General features: G+C 39.4%; 1 protein-coding gene across 3 annotated transcripts in view; it reads right to left on the bottom strand.

Annotated features, from left to right (window-relative positions):
• Positions 1 to 1,667: 1,667 nt before the first annotated feature.
• Positions 1,668 to 23,738, bottom strand: part of csrnp1b (cysteine-serine-rich nuclear protein 1b) — a 29,536-nt gene continuing 7,465 nt past the window's right edge. For all 3 annotated transcript variants that reach the window (XM_073048834.1, XM_073048825.1, XM_073048816.1), the window contains exons 2-5: positions 14,909 to 15,135; positions 12,310 to 12,569; positions 11,418 to 11,714; positions 1,668 to 7,029 (exon numbers count right to left, since the gene is read on the bottom strand). In XM_073048834.1, the coding sequence (XP_072904935.1) occupies positions 5,998 to 7,029; positions 11,418 to 11,714; positions 12,310 to 12,569; positions 14,909 to 15,110 (1,791 nt within the window). In that variant the 5' untranslated portion in view covers positions 15,111 to 15,135 and the 3' untranslated portion in view covers positions 1,668 to 5,997. The remainder of the gene's footprint in view (positions 7,030 to 11,417; positions 11,715 to 12,309; positions 12,570 to 14,908; positions 15,136 to 23,738) is intronic.

Genomic DNA, 23,738 nt, shown 5'->3' with positions numbered 1-23,738 from the left:
GGTAAAGAACCAGGGGTTACCATGATGGGCCAAGTTTTCTTTTATGTGCTAGAGCTATTCTGATTTGGTGAGCAGATTTGCTATTGTATTTCCCTACGTTATTAAATATTGTTCCTTCAATGTTTTTCAGCATTTTGCTATGTTCCCAGGTAGTGAAAAACAACATGGAAACTATTGCATTATTGGAGAAATCCTGTCCTGTAACTTTCTGCAGCTTGACCAAGCATTCCCCCGATAAACTTGGAAAAGTGAGCTTCTCTTTCCTGGTATGGCCCACTCAACCTCCTGTTTGCACATCTTCACCCAATCTTCCTTCAATGGGTTTCCAGCTGATTAGTTTGCAATTTCAATAATGGCATTAATCATTATTAAACAAGCTGATAATGGATAATCCTTTACAATAGGCTCAGACAGGTGGTGAGTAGCAATGAAACGTGGATACATATATCCCATAGGTTCTGTTTTCTGTGTTGATCTCGAAAGTGTTAAACAAGTGTTAAACAGTTTAAAGGCCCTACAGATGAACTTTAAAATTCCAAGAAATGATTTGAATCTGTCTGAGATATGGTCAAAGCTGGCCAAAAAGACTCCATTTCATCGCTATGTAGGAGCACTGATTTGAAAGTGATGGTGTGCATTATAAACAGATAGATGCAAATCATCCAGACCAACAAGTTGTTCAGGCTCGACAGCTGCTGTTCCAAAGTAAACCGAGTCAGCATCAAAAGGGAGATACAGCACTGAAACTTGGCTCAGCTTTAAAAGGTTAGATTCACCAGTCTCAGAGCTGGGAAAACCAAGAAAATTCATGCTGCCCAGCTGGACTCTGAATTATACCCCTGGTCACACGCTCCCTGGGGATGAAGTGAGAAGCTGCACTCTAGCCTGTGTCTGGCAATCTCAAACCTTTGTGGCACCCAGCAACCTCCTGATTTAATGCGAGCCTAATCACAGGACAATTTAAGGCTGATTTATACTTGTGCATTGCATCTATGCCGTAGGGTGATGTGCACCTCCCCAAAAAACTCACTCACATGTCGTGGCGATGCAGACCGCAACAACTGTGACTGGTCCGCTTGGCAGCATCACATTTCTGGTTGCTTCTCCGCCATGTCTGTACACTGACGCGAAATAGATGAACCAAATCGTCAAATCTACCTGCTGACATGCAAAAAATGTTTGAAATGCATTTCCTCGTCCATGTTGCTCACGAAGAAACCCAACAAATGACATAGAAACCCCACCACCAACCAGCGTTTTGGTGCACACCAACGCATGCTCGCTACAGTGTAGAGCGACACAGAAGTGAAAATCAGGACCATGGCCAAGCCTGTATACACAAGTATAAATCAGCCTTTTTACAATAACCAATTAACCTACCAACCAGTATGTTTGGACTGTGGGAAGAAACCAGAGCACCCAGTGGAAACCCACACACTCACAGGGAGAACATTAAAAACTCCTTACAGGTAGCACCAGGAACGTGGTTGCAACTCTGCAAAAATCAAACAAGTCTACCCCTTGTTGTTTTTGGAACCCGCCATGAACCAGGATTGGTTTAGACTGCATCTACCTCTCCCAATAAATGCCCCATGAAGTTCTACAAAAGTCAATCCCATCTCTAACCCAACGGTTTCAGAACAGAAGATAAACTGGAAGGAAGAATCTTTTTCTCACATATATAATTCTTTTATTATTTAAAAGTATGATGAAAATGGCTTCATACGGCTTGGATGAATAGCATGTAATTCAATGACGTATTTTACAGATTAAGCTAAATGCATGTGTTCATTTAAAAATAATCATTGTACCATTCTGCAAAATTATTGAAGTCTAATATATAATTTACATATCAAAGGCAAATGGGAGATGTACAGACAAATCAAATCAATACATAACATTATCTCAGTCTTGTAATAAATACCAATTTTCATATTTTTCTATGTACAAACAAGCAAAAAATGAATCATACAATGGAGTGACATTTAACGTATTTACAGACTTCTAGTGCCTTTGAAAAAGGAAATGAATTTGTTAGACACATGCAACTGAAAAGAGAAACAAAAATAAATATATATATATATATAATTTTTTTTAAGGACAGTACAGCTGCATGTTGCGTGGTCCAGGATTCTTATGCAGAGAAACTTCACTGGGGAGGTGGGGGGGCACAGAAGGGGAAAATAAGTCTTGAATTGGCCACAAAGCCCTTTTCCCACATTACAAAAAAACACACTCCCTTCTCTTAAATGAACTGAAATGTCAATGGAAAAGGGATAAATGAAAAACTTATCGTAACAAGCCCAAAGCAACATGAAGTGAAATTTAACTTGGATGCAAGTACTTTACAGATATGTTTAGATGATTCCAACTCACCGATAAACTTTTAAGTTAGCTTTGCAAGTCTTAAGTTTGCTACTTCAAATTTGAATATGCATATAATTCAAGAATTGAATCTGCTCAATGTTTAGCCACTTTCATTTACAAAGATTAAGCTTCTGCTGTTGGCGACTTGGTTTAATGTAGAGATTTATTCCCTGTGTCTATTTCTCTCTTTTCCTAATGTTATTCATCAGCATCTCTTTAAAGGGGACATTTGGGTATTTGTGAACTTTTAAGTTGTCAATGCAAGTTTATTTTTTATATAACAAAGTAAAACTAAGAGAAACAAAAGGGAAATAAATCTGAAGTATTAATTAACATTACTGATTTTAATTGAAATAAGGTAGAAATGACAAATGTGTTTTGTGTTTAATGCTATTGAATTTATTCCTGCTACCTTGCTTGCAATAGAACACAGGGTGACTTTGTGGGTATTCGTAAAGCACTGGGAACGTGCCAATTGTCCCTCATGCACAAGTTAACTCCTGTCACTTCCAAAATCTGAGAGAAGGGCACACACCAGTTATTTTTCAAAACTGACCAGTGCAAAATACCAGGGAGATGGAACATAGAAAAAAAGGAAAAAATAGACATTTAAAAATCCTATCATCAGGAGAGCTCTTTGGAAAGTAAGTCAATAACATTAATTAAATTTTAAAAAAACTTGCCAGTTTGGTTATTCCAACTTTTGGCTCTTATTGTTAATATTCTAATTTGCCCCTCTGCTAATAAAACATTTATAGTTCCTCTGCATATTTGCACAGGGCTGAACCCATGTATGCCACTTCCTCACAAAATTTCAATAAATTATATACTGTAAAGCTTAACAAAAAATTAGCTATTTTGCAGATTTTTTTTAAATAACGTAAGATTTTTAAATCGCTAGCACCTTTAGAGCTACAAACTTCAAGCCAAAAATACAGCCCAAAAACATTAAATGTTTGAATGCAATCCACATTTTTTCCTCTTTAAAAATATTATTTCCTACCAGAAGGTACTTCTCAAATCTTTTGTGGAGATCTTGGGAGAAAAGCCACAAACTCATGCTGGAGCAATACTGTCACTAGGATTTGGTAGGAAATATTTGCATCAGATGGCACTCAAGCAACATTAACAGCTTTGCTTTTATGAATTTAGCTTGTGTGTGACATCACAAGGCTGTAGAAAACATTAGAAAGACTGGTGATTTCTTCACTTCTTCAATAATCCTGGTGGCTGCAGGACCATTTTCAGGTGATGAACATAAAGGTGTTTGGGGGTGGAGTGCATGATGACAATACAACATGCAGCTGGCTATATGCAATTTTGTTCACCCTTGCGTTGTGGGACTCGGACTAGTGACAGTGCTGCTCAAGCAAACACTTAGCAATTATAACAGTGTGTGATCAGAGGGATCAGTGCTACGGAAAGGCTGTATTGCACTTCCATTGTTTCATTATTAAACCACAGTGCTTCTTGCAGTACTGCATGTACAAAAATAAATAAATACAGAAGTACAAAATAAATAAAAACTGCACATGTAATACTCTAGGTACAGTATTACAAAAAAGTTACTCATTAACCTCCTGTTAATACCTTGTCTCAGGTTGGCTTTATCAATGTACTTTGTACTTACAGATCATGATTTGTTGGGCTCAGCTGTAGTTAAAACTTTGCATAGTAAGTCAGTTCATTTGTGAATTAACCCTTTATTATTCAAAGTGTCTTAATAGAGGCTGTGAATATTGGAAATCCCACATTTAAAAAACACAAAATGCTAAAAAAAAATGCAAGGCGACATTGTTAAAGTGATTGTTAAATTGTGAAATCCTTCATTGAAGGCTTACATTTAACATTCATACCAACAGACCTCCAGTGCACTTCCAGCATTTTCTGTTTTAGAGTGCTTGATCTAAAATGTACAAATTAATTGTCTGCTAGTCTTTTTTCATCTGAGAATGCAGCGGGCCAATCCTATTCCATTGCAAAATGCAAAAAGAATCCAGTAATTATAAAAGTTAAATTTTTTTAAAATTCCATGTTCTATTGATCCAGTGAATGAGACAGGAAATGAGCAAATCAACAGATTGCTGGCCAAAGAGGAGTTGCCTAAAACTATACATTGGAAAGTTGGCACAGTATCAGTGCTCTTGGCACTTGACATAACCAGTGCTCTATATATACACTAGAATTAGATTAAGAGTGAGAAGTTGCCAATTCTACTTGTTTGGTAATGGTCTCTAACCATCTTGAGGTCACATTGCAGTCTTCACCTTTTACGATCTGGATTCAAACGAGCAGGGTTGGGAAATCAGAATCTGCTTTGACCTTACCCTAGTGTATCCTCTACTAGTACTGTAGTGAACCATGAATTTTTTAGTCCATTTCCAACCATGTCAGCTCATCTACCCCATTAATTTCCTCCTTAAGTCTTTCTACATCCCTTTCACCAGTTTAGAGCTTAAAAATCACACACACATCTTTTCGTCAAGATGTACTTATCTGATTAACTTTTCTCAATCTGTCAAATTTTGCCTGATAATGCACCTGTGAAATACCCAGGAAGTTTTCAATGTTGAAGGCACTATATAAATGCAGATTGTGTCATTGAAATTGCCTCAATCTATACTACTGTTGTACTATTTCTGTCACAGCTCTCACCATGAGCTAAAAGGAATAGTTTTTCACTTAGAAATATTTCTACCCCACCCACTAAAGCAGGTGTGAACCAATTCATATGCTTCAACCTATAATTGTAATTAGAATGATGGGGGCTGCCAATAGAGTAGTGTATCAATATATCGTTGCTAAACCAGTCACACTGGAAATAACAAAGTTTAATCTCAACCACGATGAGGGCAACTACTAGGCTGTTTCTCTGCGCTTCAGATACAGTGACTGGTACGAAATCACCCAAGACATCCACTTTCAATGCCAGTACCTTCACTGGAGAGAACAGTTGTGCAGCAGCAAGCACCAGGCTTGTCTAGCTAAAACATGATTTCATGACATAGGTATTGGAATGAGGTTACAAAGATCTAGCAGCAACACGGAACCACTGTCTAGAATGGGCTACTGACTTCAGAATTGAAAGTGGGATGCAGAAGTAACAAAAGATGGCACATAGTTCAGGAAAGGTAATTATCACAATGGTGACACTTTGAACAGGGCTGGTCACAAAAGACATCAAGTTATCATTGGCCAAATTAATTTTATCTGTCCGATATCCATTGATAAAGAAGCCAAACAAGCAAACTTCTTCCATTTTTGCTTTAATTGTTACCTGCCTCACTCCTCACTAAAGTACCACAGATATTTGGCATTGATGAATCATTATTACAACAGCCAAATACCTTTCTGGTTTTAACAATATCTAGTCTTCTCAAAAAAAAATAACTGATAGTCAGGAGTCTCTCTCCCATTGTCCAAGATGATTTTTTTTTTGCCATTTGTGGTCTCACAGATTCTGAGGTGAATATAATTGAATACAATTAGTGGAGAAAAATTCCCTGACATTTTAATCAATTGTGTTATCACTCCCTCCCCCAAAAATACATCAGTTATTTCAGTTAGGTATCTTTTAAACTTTTAGAAGAGTTGAAGGATCTCGGAACCAGTCGTTTCAATAATCCAAAGTCAAACCTTCACAGTTTCCATGATGGAGGTTTTGATGGCTTCTTCAAGGTGTTGACTGTCAGGGAAAGGGGTGGGAGGCTCTGGGAATGAGTCTGCTGTGATTGGCTCCGATAAACCAATGAGAGACTCTAGGAAACAGCTACCAGAGTCAGTAGCTTGAGAGAAACTAGGAAACCCAGGAAACTGAAATTGGAGTGTTGGACAATTATCTATACTTTCATAGTCTTTCTGAGAGTTGTGAAATGATCCGTAGTTGAATTCTGAGAACGACTGGAAAAACTCAAAAGAGTCAGTCGATAAGCTGAGGTCAGTATAGCTTTTTGAGTTCTGTTCTGGGCAGTGAGAAGAAGGACATGCTTGGTTGTTGCTTTGCATTGGAGCTGTATCACCCAAGGGGAAACTCCCCTCTTGATTGGCATTCTCATCCAAACTGGACAAGTGATTAGTGTAAAACTCAGCATTGAACTTCGAGCTTCCCATGCCACTGTGTTGATCACCAGCCTCGCAGAAAAAGTCCGAGGGGCTGAAGTAAGGAAATCCCTCCCGATTGTCGGTATCATTACCGCACTCATTGTCAGAATCATTAAAGTGAAGTATCCGAGCTAGGCCATCATCATCTATGCCCGCAGTCTGACGAGACTGCGGTCCATTATCCAAGAAGTGGTCATCAGCTCCCTCATCTGCCTCCTCACTGTAACTCGATGAAGAGGAGTCTGTCATGTCACTGCTACAGCTGTTTTCCTCGCTGTCGTCAGACTCCTCACTGTACTGAAAGGCCGGTGTTACAGAGGCACTTCTGTCTTGAAACACGTTCTTGTCTGCTGAGTAACCACAACGCTGTGAATTCTCCAGGAGTGGCGTCTCCAACTCTCCGTTCTTATTCACACTGTCTACTTGCCGCGTCTCCAAGTCCAGCTTCATGATGGTATGGATGAAGTGTGTCTGTACTCTAGCAGAGTTGAACTCTATCCTACCCATGGTGTTACCACAACCATCCTTCGTACATCCACAGGGAAAGGACATACGATCCATCTGTCACAACACAAAAGAACACAGAATTATTATTTAGAAACATCCACTAAGGTAAAACAAGAGTAGGCTATTCATGCCCAAGCTGGTCTGACATTCAAAAACCATTACTTATCTATAGTACATCTTAATGGTTCCATCTTAATTCATGCTGGACAAAGTTATAAATGGATAATTTAAATTCTATGAAAAGCAACATTTAATGTAAAGGTGCTGTCAAATGAGATGTCTTCATGGAAGAAAGAGTGCAGCATAGCAACAAGCTCTTCAGCCCATGATGCCTGTGCCAAATGTGATGGTAATTTAAACTACAAAAATGCCTGAACGTGGTCTATCTCTCTCCATTCTCCTGTTATTGTAACTGCTTCCACCACTTCTGGTTCCAGGCACCTACTGTGGGGCAGGGGGACGTTTGCTTCATAAATACTCTTTAAAACTCCCCCCCCCCACTTTAAAGCTAAGCTCTCCAGTACTTGATTTTTCTACCCTAGGAAAAAGGCTACAACTAGCTACCTTATCTATGCCTTGCTTCCTGTCCGTTCTCCCCAGTGATATGGGTCCTTCTCTTATTTTGTGAATTGTATAATGGACACAATCAAATGTTTTTGGAGGAGACATTTGAAGGGACCACGAATAGTTATCTCAATAAAGCCAATAATTTAACAAATCTGTTGTTACATAGGAAGGCAACAGAGAGGTAAAGAAAACAATTAGGAATATAAATATTGGTCCTTATTTCCAGAAGGGTGCAGTATAAAGTTAGATCCTCACTAGGATCTAGCTAAAGTTAGGAGGTTCTTGCTACAACTTTGGTGAAAACAAACCTTGAACCCAGCATTTTAGATTAGTTTCTTTAAATAAGGAAGGACATAATCTCTCTGTAGATGGTGCAGACAATGTTTGCTAGGGATTTGATTCCTGGGCTGAAGGTTGTCTTTTACGGAAAAACTGAGGTAGACTGAAACTCTGCACCTGGGTTAGCAGAGTGATCTCGTTGAAAGACAAAGGATTTTGATGAGTGCCTGATAGAGTTTGTGCTGAGGAAGTTTCCTCTGGTGGGAGGAATTAGATCAATGTCACAGAGGTGAAGAGCCTCCACCATCGTCCCCCCATTTTGGTGGATTTAAAACATTTTAGAATTCTCTATCACAGAGATCTCTGCAATATTCAAGATAATATTTTTGGACACACAAGAAACTTGTGATGCTGGAATCCGAAGCAACAAGCATCTGTTGGAGCAATTCAGTGGCGGGGGCGGGCTGGAGGAGGGAGGGAATAGTTAAACATTTCTGGACTACAGAGAAATTGGGGGAATCAGGCCAGGGGAACCAACACCAAGATCAAACCAACCATGATCATGTAAATGGCAGAGCAGGCTCATGAAATGGATAACCTATTCACACTCCTACTACTAGCTTCTATGTTTATATTCATGCTCCTGGAAGGTAAGAATGGAAAAGTAGAGTCTGTAAAGAAAAAGCATGAAAAGATGTTGCCACTACTTCTCTGTATGACACACTAAAATATAGCAACAGGTTGTTTTTTTTGGGATACCTAGAGTAAAAATTGAGGTTTGAAGTAATTATTTTCAATGACTCATTATGACTTTTGTTGCAATTTAGGATTTGAAGCAGTGAATTATAGGGAATGAAAATATAGCTTAGTGCACGATGTAAACTCATTACTTTGCCCTCTTACAATACAGATGGTAAAGAAATTCAGGCTATTCTCCTTACTGTGGACAATTGATTTGTTCATTTATAACGACGGGGCAGAGGTCCACAATCTATGGTGACTTCAAACTCAGAAAAAACTTTAACCCATACAAAACTATTAGATGTTACTGCGGTAATGGTAGTGTGCTGAGTATTTACTGGATCGATAACACAGGGAGACCAAGTTCAAATGGTAATTTAACAATCTGGACTCCGTTTAAAACAAATTGTGAAAAAATGGCATCAGTAAAAAAATGAGCAAAAACATCACAGTGTACAACTCCAACTGTTTGATTTAATGTCCATTAGGGAAGGAAAGATCCCATCTATACCATGTCTGGCCTGTGCATCAAATTCCCTCCAACCTATTTGATTACTTACTCGTCTTTTGAGTAACCAAGATAGACACTCAGCTATATCGTATTACTCTAAAGCTATCAATCTTTTAAGAGACCTGTTTAGGAGAACTATTTCACTTAAAATAATAGGTAAAGGTCTTACATTCATCTTCCCAATGAAAGCATGTACATAACATCTACCCGAGAATGGCTGTTAGTTATTTTGCAAGAAAATGAAATTTGTTTGCAATGAGAAAATCCACACAAGCACAAGATAAAAAATGAATAGTTAATCTAGACTGCAGTGTTTGAAATTTGAAACAAGAACTTTCAGAAAACCATGCTGCATCTTTGAGGAAAGAAGCAGAGTTAATTGAAGGTCATGATCCTAAAAATGCTGACTCTTTTTCTCTCTTTATAGACAATGCCAGACCAGCTGAGTGTTTCCAGCATTTTCTGTTTTAAACCAGCTAATTTGTTTTTGCTGTACCATGTTGGCCAAAGCAGAATTCTTTACTGTTTCAAAAAGTGTTACAAAGCAGACTCATCCAAACAGGAGGAGCACTGTTTCAGTGTTAAACACGTAGGCAACACATCCATTAAGTACTATCAACTTTGTACTGGGTTATCCTTGGGTATCTGGATTAGGGAGTGAAAATACAAAATTCCACATCATAAATAGTGCCCTTACTCAGCCAAGACACTATATGGACTTTGAACCACAGCAAAACTCCAGTTTCTGCCTCTGTTGCTTCCTGCATTCTGAGTAAGCTGTAAATACTTAATAAAGAATTGTCTAACTTAATAAGCTTTTCATTGTTCTCAACAAAATTAGAATAGTCAACATCATGGCTTGTTTGTTTGTCAAAATGGATTTTGAACTGCAGAGGGCCAGGAAGTTTTTTTTTTTTAAAATCCGATTTTCAATCCCAGGATTTATGTCACTAGCTTGCTTTGTAGCACTCATGTCCATTTCAAAAATCAAAAACATTATATAAGGATTGAATAAGATCAAAGCTGACATTTTACTACTGCATTCTGAGGCAGTGAGCACTTTGCAGTAGACCTTAACATTTAATGTGTCTTTAATAGATCTTATAGCTCCATAGGAGTTGCACTTTCTGAACAATATTCACTTAGATTGATCTGGCCAAAATAAGTCTGCATAGAAATAGAGGTAAGACAGCAAATCTCTTTCGCGCATCCCAACAATTTATTAGCTCTACAGCTAATCTAAAGCACCTCAAGGGCAACTGTACCTTACTACATCTTGTTGGTATTTGCTGTGTACAAATTTACTCAGGTAATCAATCTTCAAGTCATTGTGTAAAGAGTCTGAAAATATTTCAGGGGCATGATGAGATACACATTGGTGCAGTCTTTTGCACAGCTATAATTGCTATGCAGTTCAAATCAATGGACACATTTGCTACTTACAGTGATAATGAAAAAAATCCTTAAGCAACATATAGTAAAACAGTTATATTAAACTATCTGTTAAAATAAAGAGTTGCTATTGCAAGTCATATTATTCAGTAAACACCAGAGATGTCTTTTTTTTTAATCTGTCTCCACAAAATTAAACATTTCAGATCTGGAACAGAGAGACTGGTCTGCAGTTCGATAAAATATGCCAGACATCAACAGGGGAGACTATGTACTGTATGTTGATAAATCTACAGTATCACGGCCCATTTAATTTTATTTATGACTTAATTGTTGGAAGTGAAGCTGACCCTAGCCTGCAATTTAGGATTTACAAATTGTAAGAGTTACTATGAAATCAGTGCCTGTTTTACAAGCACTGATTCCCATTTACAACTGTGTAATTAAGATTCTAGTTTCATAGCAAGGGTAGGAAAGCTCAAATAGGTTTTTTTTCCCTCTGGAGCCAAAGCTTGCTGAGCAAGCAGTCTGAATCTACTGGGAATGATAGAGAAAAACAATACCATTCTTTCTTGAAGGCCAAATATTGATGGATGCATTCAACAAAAATAATTCTAGGGACATAATGGTGATGCCCCCCCCCCCCCATGTTAAATTAGAGTTGAGCTTCTTTTCAGAGATGCAGACAGTCAGAGATTGAGATACAAGAGGAACATCGTGACAGGCCAAGAGACAAACACTGAGTCAGAACAAGCAATTTGGTTGCCATCACAGCCAAAGTCAATAGTTTTCAGCTTTGATTTAAAAATAGATGAAACATTCAAAGGAAGACTTAAAACAGCTGTTGAAGATTGGCAATTCTACTGGAGGTAACCAAACAGTAATGCCACACGAGTAAACATACAGGATTCTATAGTACAAGTTGAGCAGCTACAATCTGCCACTAACTTACTTGGCACTTAATTCCAGCCAGGCTACAGCTGCAAGCCTCTGGCTCACAGAAACCCTTGCAGTCACAACCACAGTCCTCACGTGACATCCTGATTGCATTCAGCTCCCGCTTTTCCTCACGGTCAATCTTCTTTACTCCAGCTGCTTTTAGCATTGAATGTCGTTTCTTGGCTGGGTACGGCTGTGGAAAGAAGCTGCTGTCTAGCTCCACCTCGCCAACATCGATATCATCATCCGAAATGTCATCAACAGTGAGCCGATCAGCCTCTTCAGAGTCAGTGGTACCATTCTTAGTCAACTGGCACATGCAGGAAAGAAAACTTTTGTTATTTTATAACACTTAAACAGTGTTCTTATCGTGCTACGTTATGACCGATACAGTGCAGGGGAGTGAGTACATGCCACACCTGCATTGTGACCCTTTAGATTAAGGAAATTTGCACTTTACAGAATCATAAACCCAGGAAAAAAGTGAGATACAGAACAAAATTTCCTTTTGCAGAATTCGTGTGAAAAATAAACAAGATTTATTCTACTTCAACTGAAATGCATGCTCAGATGATATGGCTTTGAGTTATATAAAAAAAAAGAAATGGACCATTTTTCTAGGAATGCAATTGCGAAATGGTGACCCCGCCCCTGATAGCATGGGGCCTGCTTGTGCATGGAGCCATGTGCTTAGAAACAAATTCCAAAGCTCCACACTCTGCTTCCACTCAGCACTTTGTGACTAGTTTCAGCCCTGATGTAATTCCTATCAGAATTTCTAAACACAAGATGGAGGAAAGACATTAAGTGAATGTGCCATTGGGAATTGAAAGCACACAACCTCTCGATAGTAATTCCAAACTTATCCATTGTGAACCCTCTTACAAAGTTTTAACTTTTTGTACCTGTAGCTTTAGTGAATTCAGCTTCTGTTCTTTCAAGAGTTCCTTGATTTTCTCGGTGCGAACATGCTCCTGTTCTTTGGCAAACTCTGCCAGTGTGTACTGCCGGCACGAGCTGTGCTTGTTGGCCATGCCCAGGGTGCAGCCACCTTGGCTTGGAACACTGGTGAACCCCTGACATCGTGCAAAATAGAACACAACGACACGGTCAAACTGGACATGGTTCTTTCTGGTGCGTTTAGCTTTCTTCAGGATGGGCATAGCTGCAACAAAAAAGTGGAAAAAGACACAACATTAATAAGAGTTTCATCGTCCATCAGATTGCAATACAAGAAGAAATGTACTTTTATTTAGTGTATGGGAAGATATAAACTCAAATTGCAATTGAATCATGATCCCTGGTACAATGCAAGGGAACAAACTGGATTATCGCTGCTAGGTAAGATCACTATATAATAATTTGCTGGATCAGGTGTTTCCCAGTCTTTTCTTTCTGCCATGGACCCCTACCATTAGCCGAGGGCTCTGTGGGCTCCAGGTTGGGAACCACTGGGCTGAGTGACTTTTTTTTTACTGCTGCTGGCCAAGAGACAATGTTAGGCAGAAATCTGGAAATGAAATCTCTAGAATACCTGCGGCATCTCATGTCAGCCCTTGAAGGGAAATGGGTCTGTTGTCTTGTGTAAGCTGCCATTTCTGATAGCATCACACATCCAGAGTACTGCTCTGATCCATCAATCAGCCTGAATAATATACTCTTCTCTGGAGGGGCACTTGAATCGGTGTCTTACAGACACTTGGCAAGAATGCTATCACTGAGGCCAAATTGGAAAATTATTTCCCTCAAAGACGTGCAGCTTTTTCCTGTCTCCTTATCTGTTAAACTTGACAATGAACTTAAGCATCAGTATGGGGGGGAGAAGAAGAGGAGGGGTGTCCAATAAATACTATAACTGTGCTTCATATCAGAAGCTGCTCACTGTCTGTGAGATTGTACTTCCAGAATCATTGCTTGTTGATCCTCTACAAATGATGGTAGTTCACTAGGATAATAAAGAATAAATAAATCTCCTATATAAACCCAAGACAAGAAACAAAAAAAAAGATGAATGAAAACCAAAAATCAACATAATAAAAAAAAGTGATTTCAACATTCCCCCCCCCCCCCCAAAAAAAAGTACCAATGTGAAAAATAGGAAACTGGATGTGTGGAGCCTCGACACATGTTAATGCTGAACAAAAGGCTAACTGCAATTATATTTCCTGACAGGTTTCTCGTTTTTAAGGCACTCATATGCCATGCTGCGTATTGAAGACAAATTTACACATCTCAGTGCTATCTTAAGCAGAATATTAGGCTCAAGGCTCATCGTGCTATTGCACAAATGCTTTTTTTTCTGTGGCAATAACACAACATGGTTCTGCACAATAAAGTACACAGAGAGTCCTCAGATCACCACTTCACAGGGCATGTACAGATCCACCAAGTTACAACAGAGTTCTAACCTTGTGAACTGTTCATAACCCTAGTTTGCACATTGGAAATGTGCCATGAATATAGTCCACACGTAGCAGGAGATTCCTGCAGCCTCGCAGAGGCCAGCAAATCAATCCCGGTGTACTCCCGAAGCTCGTTTTGTAGGTCCTGGCTGGATGCAAGTTGGGTGTTTCTAAGTTGGGAAGGACCTGTACACATTCCCACGTTTAGCACACCTCACATTGAGTGCACCCTCATGTTTCTCCTGCTTAAATCAACTAACTATGCAGTTTTTTCTACTCCCTACTAATCAACTGCCAAATTGTCAATTTAGTTCCAGGGATTAATTGCCATGATGAATATCTAACCTTGAATATGATAGCATACACCTTCATAATGGGAAGGAAGCAAGAATGATTCACAGCATAAATTCACACCATTTAAAGTGAGAGTGATACTATCAGTATTTTTCAGGAACCATGGGTTTTAAATGATAACACCTGAAAGTCTTGTATCAGCACATCAGGCTTTGGTCTCAATGCTCAGTAAACAGTGAAGAACAATAAAGAATGGGAATCATAATATCTAACTGTACAAAATCATGAAGCTTGTGCTGAACATTGTACAAGACCACAGTCAGTCCCATTTACAGGCTTTCCTCTTTGTTTTGTATTTTATTCACCTGTAAGGTAGTTGTCCACTTCCAATCTGCAAGCCATGATTGAATCTACCTCACTCTGTGAGACAACAAACTTTAGATCATAAATATTCACAAGGATGATTTTGGTGTCATCCTTGGTTCTTTTGTCAATGATATATCCACATCTTCTGGTACTCAGCCCTTTTAGCAACAGGAGCAGTTTCTCTTCATTCAGTTTAGGCCCTTGACGAATTTTAACATTTTTTAAAGTTACTTAATGCCACAAATCAAGGTTGAAATGGGGTAGGAAATAATTTCAACAATTAGTCATATTATGACACTAGAGGAGAAAAGTAGAGATGTAAACAGCTCAGTTTTGTAAGATCCCAAGAAGAGCTAAACTCAAGAAAAAGTTGTATCCTGGACTCCACAGTACCTTACAATGAGCTCCCTAATGATGATTAAGAATTTATTTCAATACTTACGGGTAAAAGGTGTTGATGTATGTCTAGAGGCCCACGTTTCACCACAACAGCTGTCATCGTCAGAGTCCCAGGAGGACAAAGAGCAAGAAGTTGTGGAGGAAGATGAAGAAGACGGGGAGTTGGAGGTTGATGAAGGAGATGATGAGGAGTAACAAGGATCACCCTCCACTTCTTCAAACTTTCGTTTCAGAAGTCCACTCATGGCAAAATATGGTTTGGTCACACTTCTGCTTAAAAGAATATCAAGAAAAGAAAAATGCATTTAAATTATTTTCACAATTCACATGCTTCCGCAAAATTTTCATTTAAGAATAACCTTTCTAAAGACTCCAAAGTGTCTCATTTGTAGCTTGAGTCTTACGATCTGAATTCAATGATTTTTTGTATATTTAATAACAGCTCTTTGAGGGACACTGACATTTAGCAATTTGTGCCTTTAAATTGTGAATGAAAAATGGGTGGGGAAGTGAATTGAACACTGGAGGCAAGTTCTCATTTTGCTTTCACTGTTGAATAAGCCTCCTCATTCAACAAAGGGGATAGTAATTCATTGGTTATGCAATGCCAACGGTCAGAACTAATAACCCAAACAACGTCTGTTCAAGTTCCACAAAAGGCAGTTTGATAAAGTGCATTTTATAAAATACCTGGAGATGAAAACATGGTATCATTCAAAAAGTGAAATCAAAGCTACCACACTGATTATAATCCAATCGATTGACTGACCTATTACTTTTAGGGAAGAAAAGGTGCCAGTCTACCTAGTCCTGTCCACACAACTTCAATCCTGGAAAAACTCGTCACAGCAAGCCACTTTTCAAATATCAAATCACTACTTTGAAAGATGATTAGCTGACAGGGAAGCAAGGCATGGGCATTAATTGCAGCTTCACCAATAGTGTTCACGGCCGCAAATGAATAAAAAAGTGTTGTCACGAGGGAGCTGAGGTATTTTACACAGGTTAGAATGGACATGGGACAAGAGGATCAGACTTTATACAGGCCCATTTATCTTGAAGGCCGAAGAAAGCAAAAATCCAGCAGTAATATTATACCCAAGATTAATTTTTAAATGCCTACATATTCTGGCAAGATGCTATTTATTTGACGAAAGAAAATTCCTATTGACAACATGCCATTAGATTTCAATATTATTCAGCAAATTCCTCAATCCTAACATAAGAAAAATTACATTTTAACCTTTTCATTTACATCCCCTAATTTGCCTGATAGCTGAGTAAAGAGCTTAGGTACAGCCACGAAGTTCCATGTTCTATAGTCAGATGGGGAAGCTGAAATTAGAGGAGCAGTGGGTGGGGTACATTGATTGATCTAACTGTTCCCTCCTTGTAAGAATGGGAAATGTTCTCAAACTTATTTTAAGACTATCAGTCAAAAAGATGGTGAAAACAGCTCCAGTGTTCTAACCATGGAGATCAGTCATGGACCACATCTGTGATTTTTGTTCTCTCATCAGGCATCAAGTCACAGGGAATGTGTGTTTTTTTAGCTTTTTTGTTAATGGTTTTGGATGTGGCAGTGTGTTTTCCTCGCCAAGTATTCTGAAATTTTTGTAGCAATGGAATGCTGCATCTCATTTACCCACAGCAATGTCCTATAAAGAAAAGCCAGATAACATGATAAAAATCAGCCAGGCTAAAGGTTCAGATGATACCTTTGCAAAACAGCATTGTAAAGATGTTATTAAATAGAAATAGAATCTCACTTCAGCTCCCAGCCAATTGCAATATTACTCAATATTTATAGAAACATAGAAAACCTACAACACAATACAGGCCCTTCGGCCCACAAAGCTGTGCCGAACATGTCCTTACCTCAGAAATTACCTAGGGTTACCTACAGTCCTTTATATTTCTGAGCTCCACATACCGATCCAGGAGTCTCTTAAAAGACCCGATCGCATCTGCCTCCACCACCGTTGCCAGCATCCAATTCCACACACACACACACCACTCTCTGTGTAAAAACACTTACCCCTGACATCTCCTCTGTATCTACTTCCAAGCACCTTAAAACTGTGTCCTCTCATGCTAGCCATTCTGGCCCTGGGAAAAAGCCTCTGACTATCCACACGATCAATGCTGCTCAACATCTTATACACACAGTCTTTCTGTTACAATCTATATTAATTACACCATCAGCTCTTTAGTAATGACTGGGAATAAATCAAGAATTAAACCGCCTGCTTTTTGAGGTCCGAGTTGTTTTGGCATCAGGTTGTTGCGTTGATGTGTTTCACAAAGATAGGGGTGGGAGGTCTGAGGCTATGAGTTTTTGCTGCATGCATTTCCTTCTTCAAAGCACATTGACAGTTAATCATGTAATGAAGTCAGGCCAAGCCAGGGGGGCGTGCAGCTTCACTCACCTCAAATGGTTACAGCCTTTCCACAATCACCTTCTCTTCTTGATATCAGCACACATTTAATCAGATTTACTGATTTCAGCTAAATTACAGACCTGTAACTTAATAGCTGAAAGGGATAATTCCTTAAAACATTGTAGTCTATATGCTGAAAATTTTCTCAGTGCTGTTAAGATAGGAAAGTCTTAGATTTGATCCAAAGTTGAAGGTTTAGCAGTGTACCAAGTCATATCATGGAAATATATACTGGACTTTACAGGAACTTGAATGTGCACAGAGTAATCTGAGAGTAAGTACACATCAACAACAGCTTACTCAAGAGTCACTGTGGGACCGGAATTTACTACACATGACTCAGTAGAGTACACTCGTAACCAGATGATTTGTATTCCCTCCACCACAGTGATTCTGTGAACTTTGCAGCATGTAGGTGGAAACGCCTGTCAATGGAACACATCTCAGCTATTACTGCAAGATCTCATTATGATTCATGCCCTGTGTACGTGACAAAATTTAACTCGAGCAAAATTAAACACGAGCCGACTGATGATGTGACGATCACGGCAGAGAGAAAAGGACTCCGCAAGTGTTCAGAGGGAGCTGTGATAAAAGTGTGATATGAATGTCACAATATTCATGAAACACATGATATTCCTTTGAAAGTCAATGATCTTAAGATTATTAATAGACTTCTGAAGTGGCTCATTGAGTGAGAATGTCAAGAGACAATGCTGCACCAATGTATCATATGCTTTGCACACACTAATCTCAGGATCATTCACACCAGTCAGTACTTATGCTATGGCAAAGCCAAGTGACAATTTTCCTCCTTATGGAGCAAGTGGCAATTCTAAGGCCTAAGAGGGGATCCTGAGGAAACTTGGCCAGCGGCTTACACATCTTGGAAGTGTGCCTGATAAAACTATGGGACATGAACACTTGGGGAATTTGACTTTGATGTCACACGACTTTGGACAATAGTGATGCCTGTTCTCAACAGTGTTAATTATGACCTGCTCTATGGAGCAATGAGTGCATTGATACAATACAATGCAAAAACTAAGACACCCTTCGCTTATGTCCATTACAATCATCACTGGAAATTGTACAATATTAATAATTGTTCAGAACTGGATCCATTTGGTTAGGCAAAAAAAAAACACAAGTTAATATCTTGTTCAGTTTAGGTGGAAATAGTGCAGACTATTCCACACCTATTTAATATGTGTATGGTGACCTAACAATATACTTTGGCTGACTGGTAGCACTCTTAAAATGTGGGTTCAAGCAGGAGTGACTTGGCAGGGGGTGCTGCAACCTCACAGGTCCAGCAACCCAGACTGAATCGTCCTCAGTATCACTGGGGGGGGGGGGGGGGGGCTGCCCCACTCCTCAACCCCCAACACACATAGAGACCGCCCCTCCCCCCCCACAGCCGCTCCAACTTCCTCTCACAAGCCTGTGGGTTGGTTCACTGAACAGGGACAGGCCCTGTGGCCTGTGATGTTGGTGCCAGGCCAAAGGGTCCCTTCTGCCTGCAATGGTCAATATCCCTCCATATCCTGCCTGTTCCTGAGCCTGTATATGGGTTAAGTGGGTACTGGAAACTGTCCGTGAAGCTACGGGGAGTATTATTGGGAAATGTGAGTGCACTGTGAGCTGGAAAGGTCAAGATAACCTCCTAAAACATGAGGAAATATGGAACAAGATTAAACTGCCTACTTAGCATTGGACAAGTGTCCTGAATAATATTTAACCCCCAAACCAATCCTATTGAACATAATCCAGTTTTTAAAATCACATTTCTAATTTATGGGAACACTCTGTACACAATTAGCTGCCTATATTGCCAAAATTGCAACAGTGATCATATTTCAAAAGGACCTTATTGACTGTAAAATATTCAGTCGAGTATTGGTAGTGAAAGAGACTTTTTTCAAATATAATTCTTTTCCTTCACCATTGTAGTTGATTTGTCACTGGCAGTGAGAATGGTTAATCACTAGAATTTTGTGCTTGACTGGTTATAGACGTCCCACTTAGGAATGCCGGACAAAATACTCAGAACTATTCCAATACGTGTTATCATGCAGCTACTGGCCGCCTTTGCTGTTGCCTGGCAACGCAAGGGCTGGGACAACCGGGAAAATTCACTGTCACTGATCAGTCATTACAGATACGGTATGAGCATGTGATTCGCAGTCTCTGAACAGTGCTGCTTTGGTGTTTTACAATAGTACCTGGGAGTTAATTGCACTCAAACAGCTGGCCAGGTTCCACAGTCACAAAGACAGGACTAGATTGAACAGGGTGATCTGCCTCATCGTTATGCCTTAATGCAAACACAATATCAGAATATTAAACCATAAAGATCTGGATGAATGAGTCTGCAATTTTTGGGGCATCCATATTTTATAAAAAGCAATTACAGGGCAAAACTGATACTGCAAAATCTGCTGTCAACTCAAAAATTCTCTCCCACATGGAATGCAAGGACTATACACCAGATGTTGGATGTACGAGTAGAGAGATTGAGCAGTTTCGATTTTGTGTTTCTCGTACCAATCCCAACCTTACCATCAAACCTGCAGACAAAAGGGGGCGCTGTTGTAGTGTGGCAGAGCAACCTTTACCTTGCGAAGATCAGGCAGCAACACAGACAGACCACTCTGGACCATCGATCCACTGTCTCCCACTCATCACTAACCTCATCGATTCTGGAGATCTTCCATCCACTGCCACCACACTCATAGGTCCTTTACCCTGCACTGCTCATTTCTACCTCCTATCCAAGATCTACAACCCTGACTGTGCTGGTAGGCCTATTGTCTCTACCTGCTCCTGCCCCACTGAACTTGTGTCTTCATACCTCAACTCTATTCTAGCACCCCCTCCCCACCTTGCTTCAGTCCCTTCTCACCTACATCCACACTTCTCATGCTCCTGATTTCCTCAACAACTTTCAATTCCCTGGCCCTGAATGCTTCGTTTTCACCATGGATGTCCAATTCTGAGACACTTTTGTCTTTCTTGACAAGACCCAACCAGTTCCCCTCCTCCAGCTGGCAAATTGGTCCTCACCCTCAACAATTCCTCCTTTGGCTTCTTCCACTCTCTCCAAACTCAAGGGGTAGCCATGGGCACCCACATGGGCCCCAGCTGTGTTGGATAATTGGAGCAGTCCATGTTCAAAATCTTCCCTGGTAATGCTCCCCAACTCTTTCTGCACAACACTGACCACTGCTCTGGTGTTCCCTAAAAGCCATAAAAAGACAAACTGCATATCAAATTGTGTGTTTAACTGAAACATAGAACAAATTAAAACAATACCAGTAGTACTACAGTATTATTCCAAAAAGTGTATTAGTTCCTAATAGTTATTGATGGAAGAATTCATCCAGCATACACAATTAACAAATCAGAACAAACACCTAGAGCAGATCTGGACTGCCTTCATACAATGCTATCACCATTGTATCCTCCAAATCTTTAATTTCATTGTAACATTCAAGATGACTGTTGATATCTTCCAGTTCCTCGTAGATCCTAACTTCTAACTTGAAGTAGTAAAATTGTTTCATTTTCACTATTTTTAATAAACTACACACAAATGATACTATTAAAAACTGGGACTCTAAGCACGGTATAGCGTCTAACAGCCACTCAAGTGCGTGCTACTGACGCTAGTTAGAACCTGTTCAGCAACAGCCTCCTGCCCCAATTAAGCAGCATAGTAAATGAAGGAAATCCTGGCAATTTTCTTGATTAGTTTTTGTTCTTTAAGAGTTGTCCCAAATAAGCAGGTACCCCAATTAATTGGAATCCACTGCTTTTACAGGATTTACGAGATATGGTTTTCATCTTAATTTCTCAGAATTGATACAAATGTATTGGAATGAGTTAATGTACAACATCAAGGATTAATTAACCGAATAATAACCTCACACTAAGACAATACTACCAACCTCTTTTAAAAAAAAAGTTGGAAAGCAATAGGCAGTGGGATGCTGAGCCAACATCGAACTGATATTTTGAATAGTGTATCAGAAAAACTTCTTTACCGCAACTAACACGAATCTTGAACTTGAAGACACGGCAGATAATTTTGACATGCAATGCAGTGAGGAAGTGACCAAACAGCATTCATTTTCTACTTTAAAGGAAGGTTGTGTTGTTGGATAAACATTCGTCATGACCAGGGGAAGTACGTCAACCTGCTAAAGAAAGCTGCACCTTATTGATATAGCTGATTGAGCCTTACGTCAATCCTTCATTGGAAGAGAGCTCCTTCAAAAGTACCAACAAAATGTACAGGAGCATTAGTGTGGGACTGCACTGGTGAAGGACAGGTAGAAACAGCGGTGAGCTGTCTTGCTGAAAGACATTCACTACTTGGCTAATTTGGTGGAAACTCGGCCTGCCATTTATCAGCCCAAATCTGAATTTTAAGGAGGTCAAACATGAGAATGCTCACTGTCAGAGGAATCACAAATTCAGTATAGAATTGTAAATCAGTAATAAGCAGCACCATTTTTAAACTTTATGATGCAAAGAAAATTAATGAACCACTACTTGGAACAAGGATGCTGTCCTGAAAGTACACTGGCTGTACCAGCACTGATGATGGGCTTTGATTACAACTGCTGCATTGTGAAACTGACCACCAGAGTAGTTTTACCATTAAGCCCCTTGGTGCTGTACTTGGTTAAACGCTGACTTGTGCTGTTAGTCTTTCCTGTTCCCTGTTCTTCAACTCTATGTCAGAATCAATGATGGAAAAATAGAATAATCCAAATAGTTTTGGTGGAAACCAAAATTACTGTCAGTAAGCAGAATTAAGGTGAATGGTTGCTGATGACACCACTATTTCTTTCATCACTGAAGAGAAGTGGAAGATGGTACTAAAATGTTAACTGTACTACAAGGCCTCCTGCTATGGGATTTGTTGCTCTATTTTAATACAAGACACTACCCTTCTAATAACCTAAAGCATTTAAATCATTGCTCTTGTTCTATACAGAGAATACCTTAGGAGTCAGGAGGCAAGACAGAGCATCAAAGTAAAATGTAGACCTATCTATAGGATATTTTTTCCAGAGTATCACTTTCCCTCTCAAAGAAATGCTAACATTTTCATGTTTTATTTGACACTAAGTTACAACTGGGATAGGGCAATTCCCTCTGGTAATGTTGGCAGTCAGTCTTTTCCTTCCTGGCTTTAATCCAAAACAGATTCAAGATTCAAGATTCTATAGCTTCAGATTCTATAGCTTGTGGCATATACGGTAGGTACCTCACTGTGGAAAATAACTGGCTACCAGAACTATACACAATTTTCTGTTTTGTAACTCCAAAACATAAAAATAATTAAAAGGAACACACAGAAAGCATGTACACTTCATTTCTTTAGTGAGACGCGCACGAATGACATGGTGGCATGATGACATATACCATTCACGTACTTTTACATATACCCTATGAAGAATTCTGTAAACAAAGAAATCTTAATTAAACAATATGTTTACAATACTACTCAATAATTACTGAAATACTAAAACATATTTTCTATTTGCAAAGCCTAAATCCTTTTTTTTAAAAACTGAAGGCTTCCCAGTTTAAATTCAGAACTCAAGTTACAAAATCAGCAGAATAAATTATTTCATAGACACCGCCCCCTGGTGGAATAAATTGCAATATCTTTAACAGAGCAAATTCTGGACAAAAAAATTGCTTTCTACCCTGACTCGACTGCCAAAGAACATTCTGTTCCTTGGCTCCATTTAAACAGTCTGTTTTAGTAAAAATAAACAGTGGAACAGAGAGAACCCACAGGAATTTTCTGTTGGCTCTGCAACTCCCACTCAGCCTGAAACACTGTATTACAAGTATTGCACCCAGATGGGTTTGAAATTTCCTTTGTATTGAGGGGGAGGTGGCACCAGCAAGGGAGATTACAAAGCAGTACAGCTTTTAAAAAGCCACGGCCAACTGGGATCTACTTCTGCTCCAGCAAGAGCACTGGCTTTTATAATGAACTGCATCACATCCTCAAGATATCTCACAGCACAACCAATTAGCGTCTTGAAACCATCCATAACTACGTAAACAAACACTAAATGGCACAGAGAGATCCCAAATACAACCAATCAGATAGACGACCTACAAATCTTTTTTTATAGTTAAACCAAAATTTGTGGCAATCTCCTTGCACATTTAGCCAGCAACAGTCAAACAATGTCCTGGTGTAAAGTTGCTTCAGACAACTCCTCTGCCAAAACCTCAAGCACTGCACTGAACATTAGCTAGATTATGTAGTTAAAGTCTATGGGGTGGGCCTTAAAAATCAATTCATCAAGAAGAAAAATGATTTAAAGACCATCTCTGGGCAGCTCCACCAATGAGATCATTGTCCCACTTTTTTTTTTAAGTTCAGGGAGCCACTTCAGC

This window comes from Hemitrygon akajei, chromosome 1 (assembly GCF_048418815.1).
Source record: "Hemitrygon akajei chromosome 1, sHemAka1.3, whole genome shotgun sequence".
Classification (NCBI taxonomy): domain Eukaryota; kingdom Metazoa; phylum Chordata; class Chondrichthyes; order Myliobatiformes; family Dasyatidae; genus Hemitrygon; species Hemitrygon akajei.
Note: the sequence above shows the minus strand (reverse complement) of the source record. Positions and strands in the feature narration are given on the sequence as shown.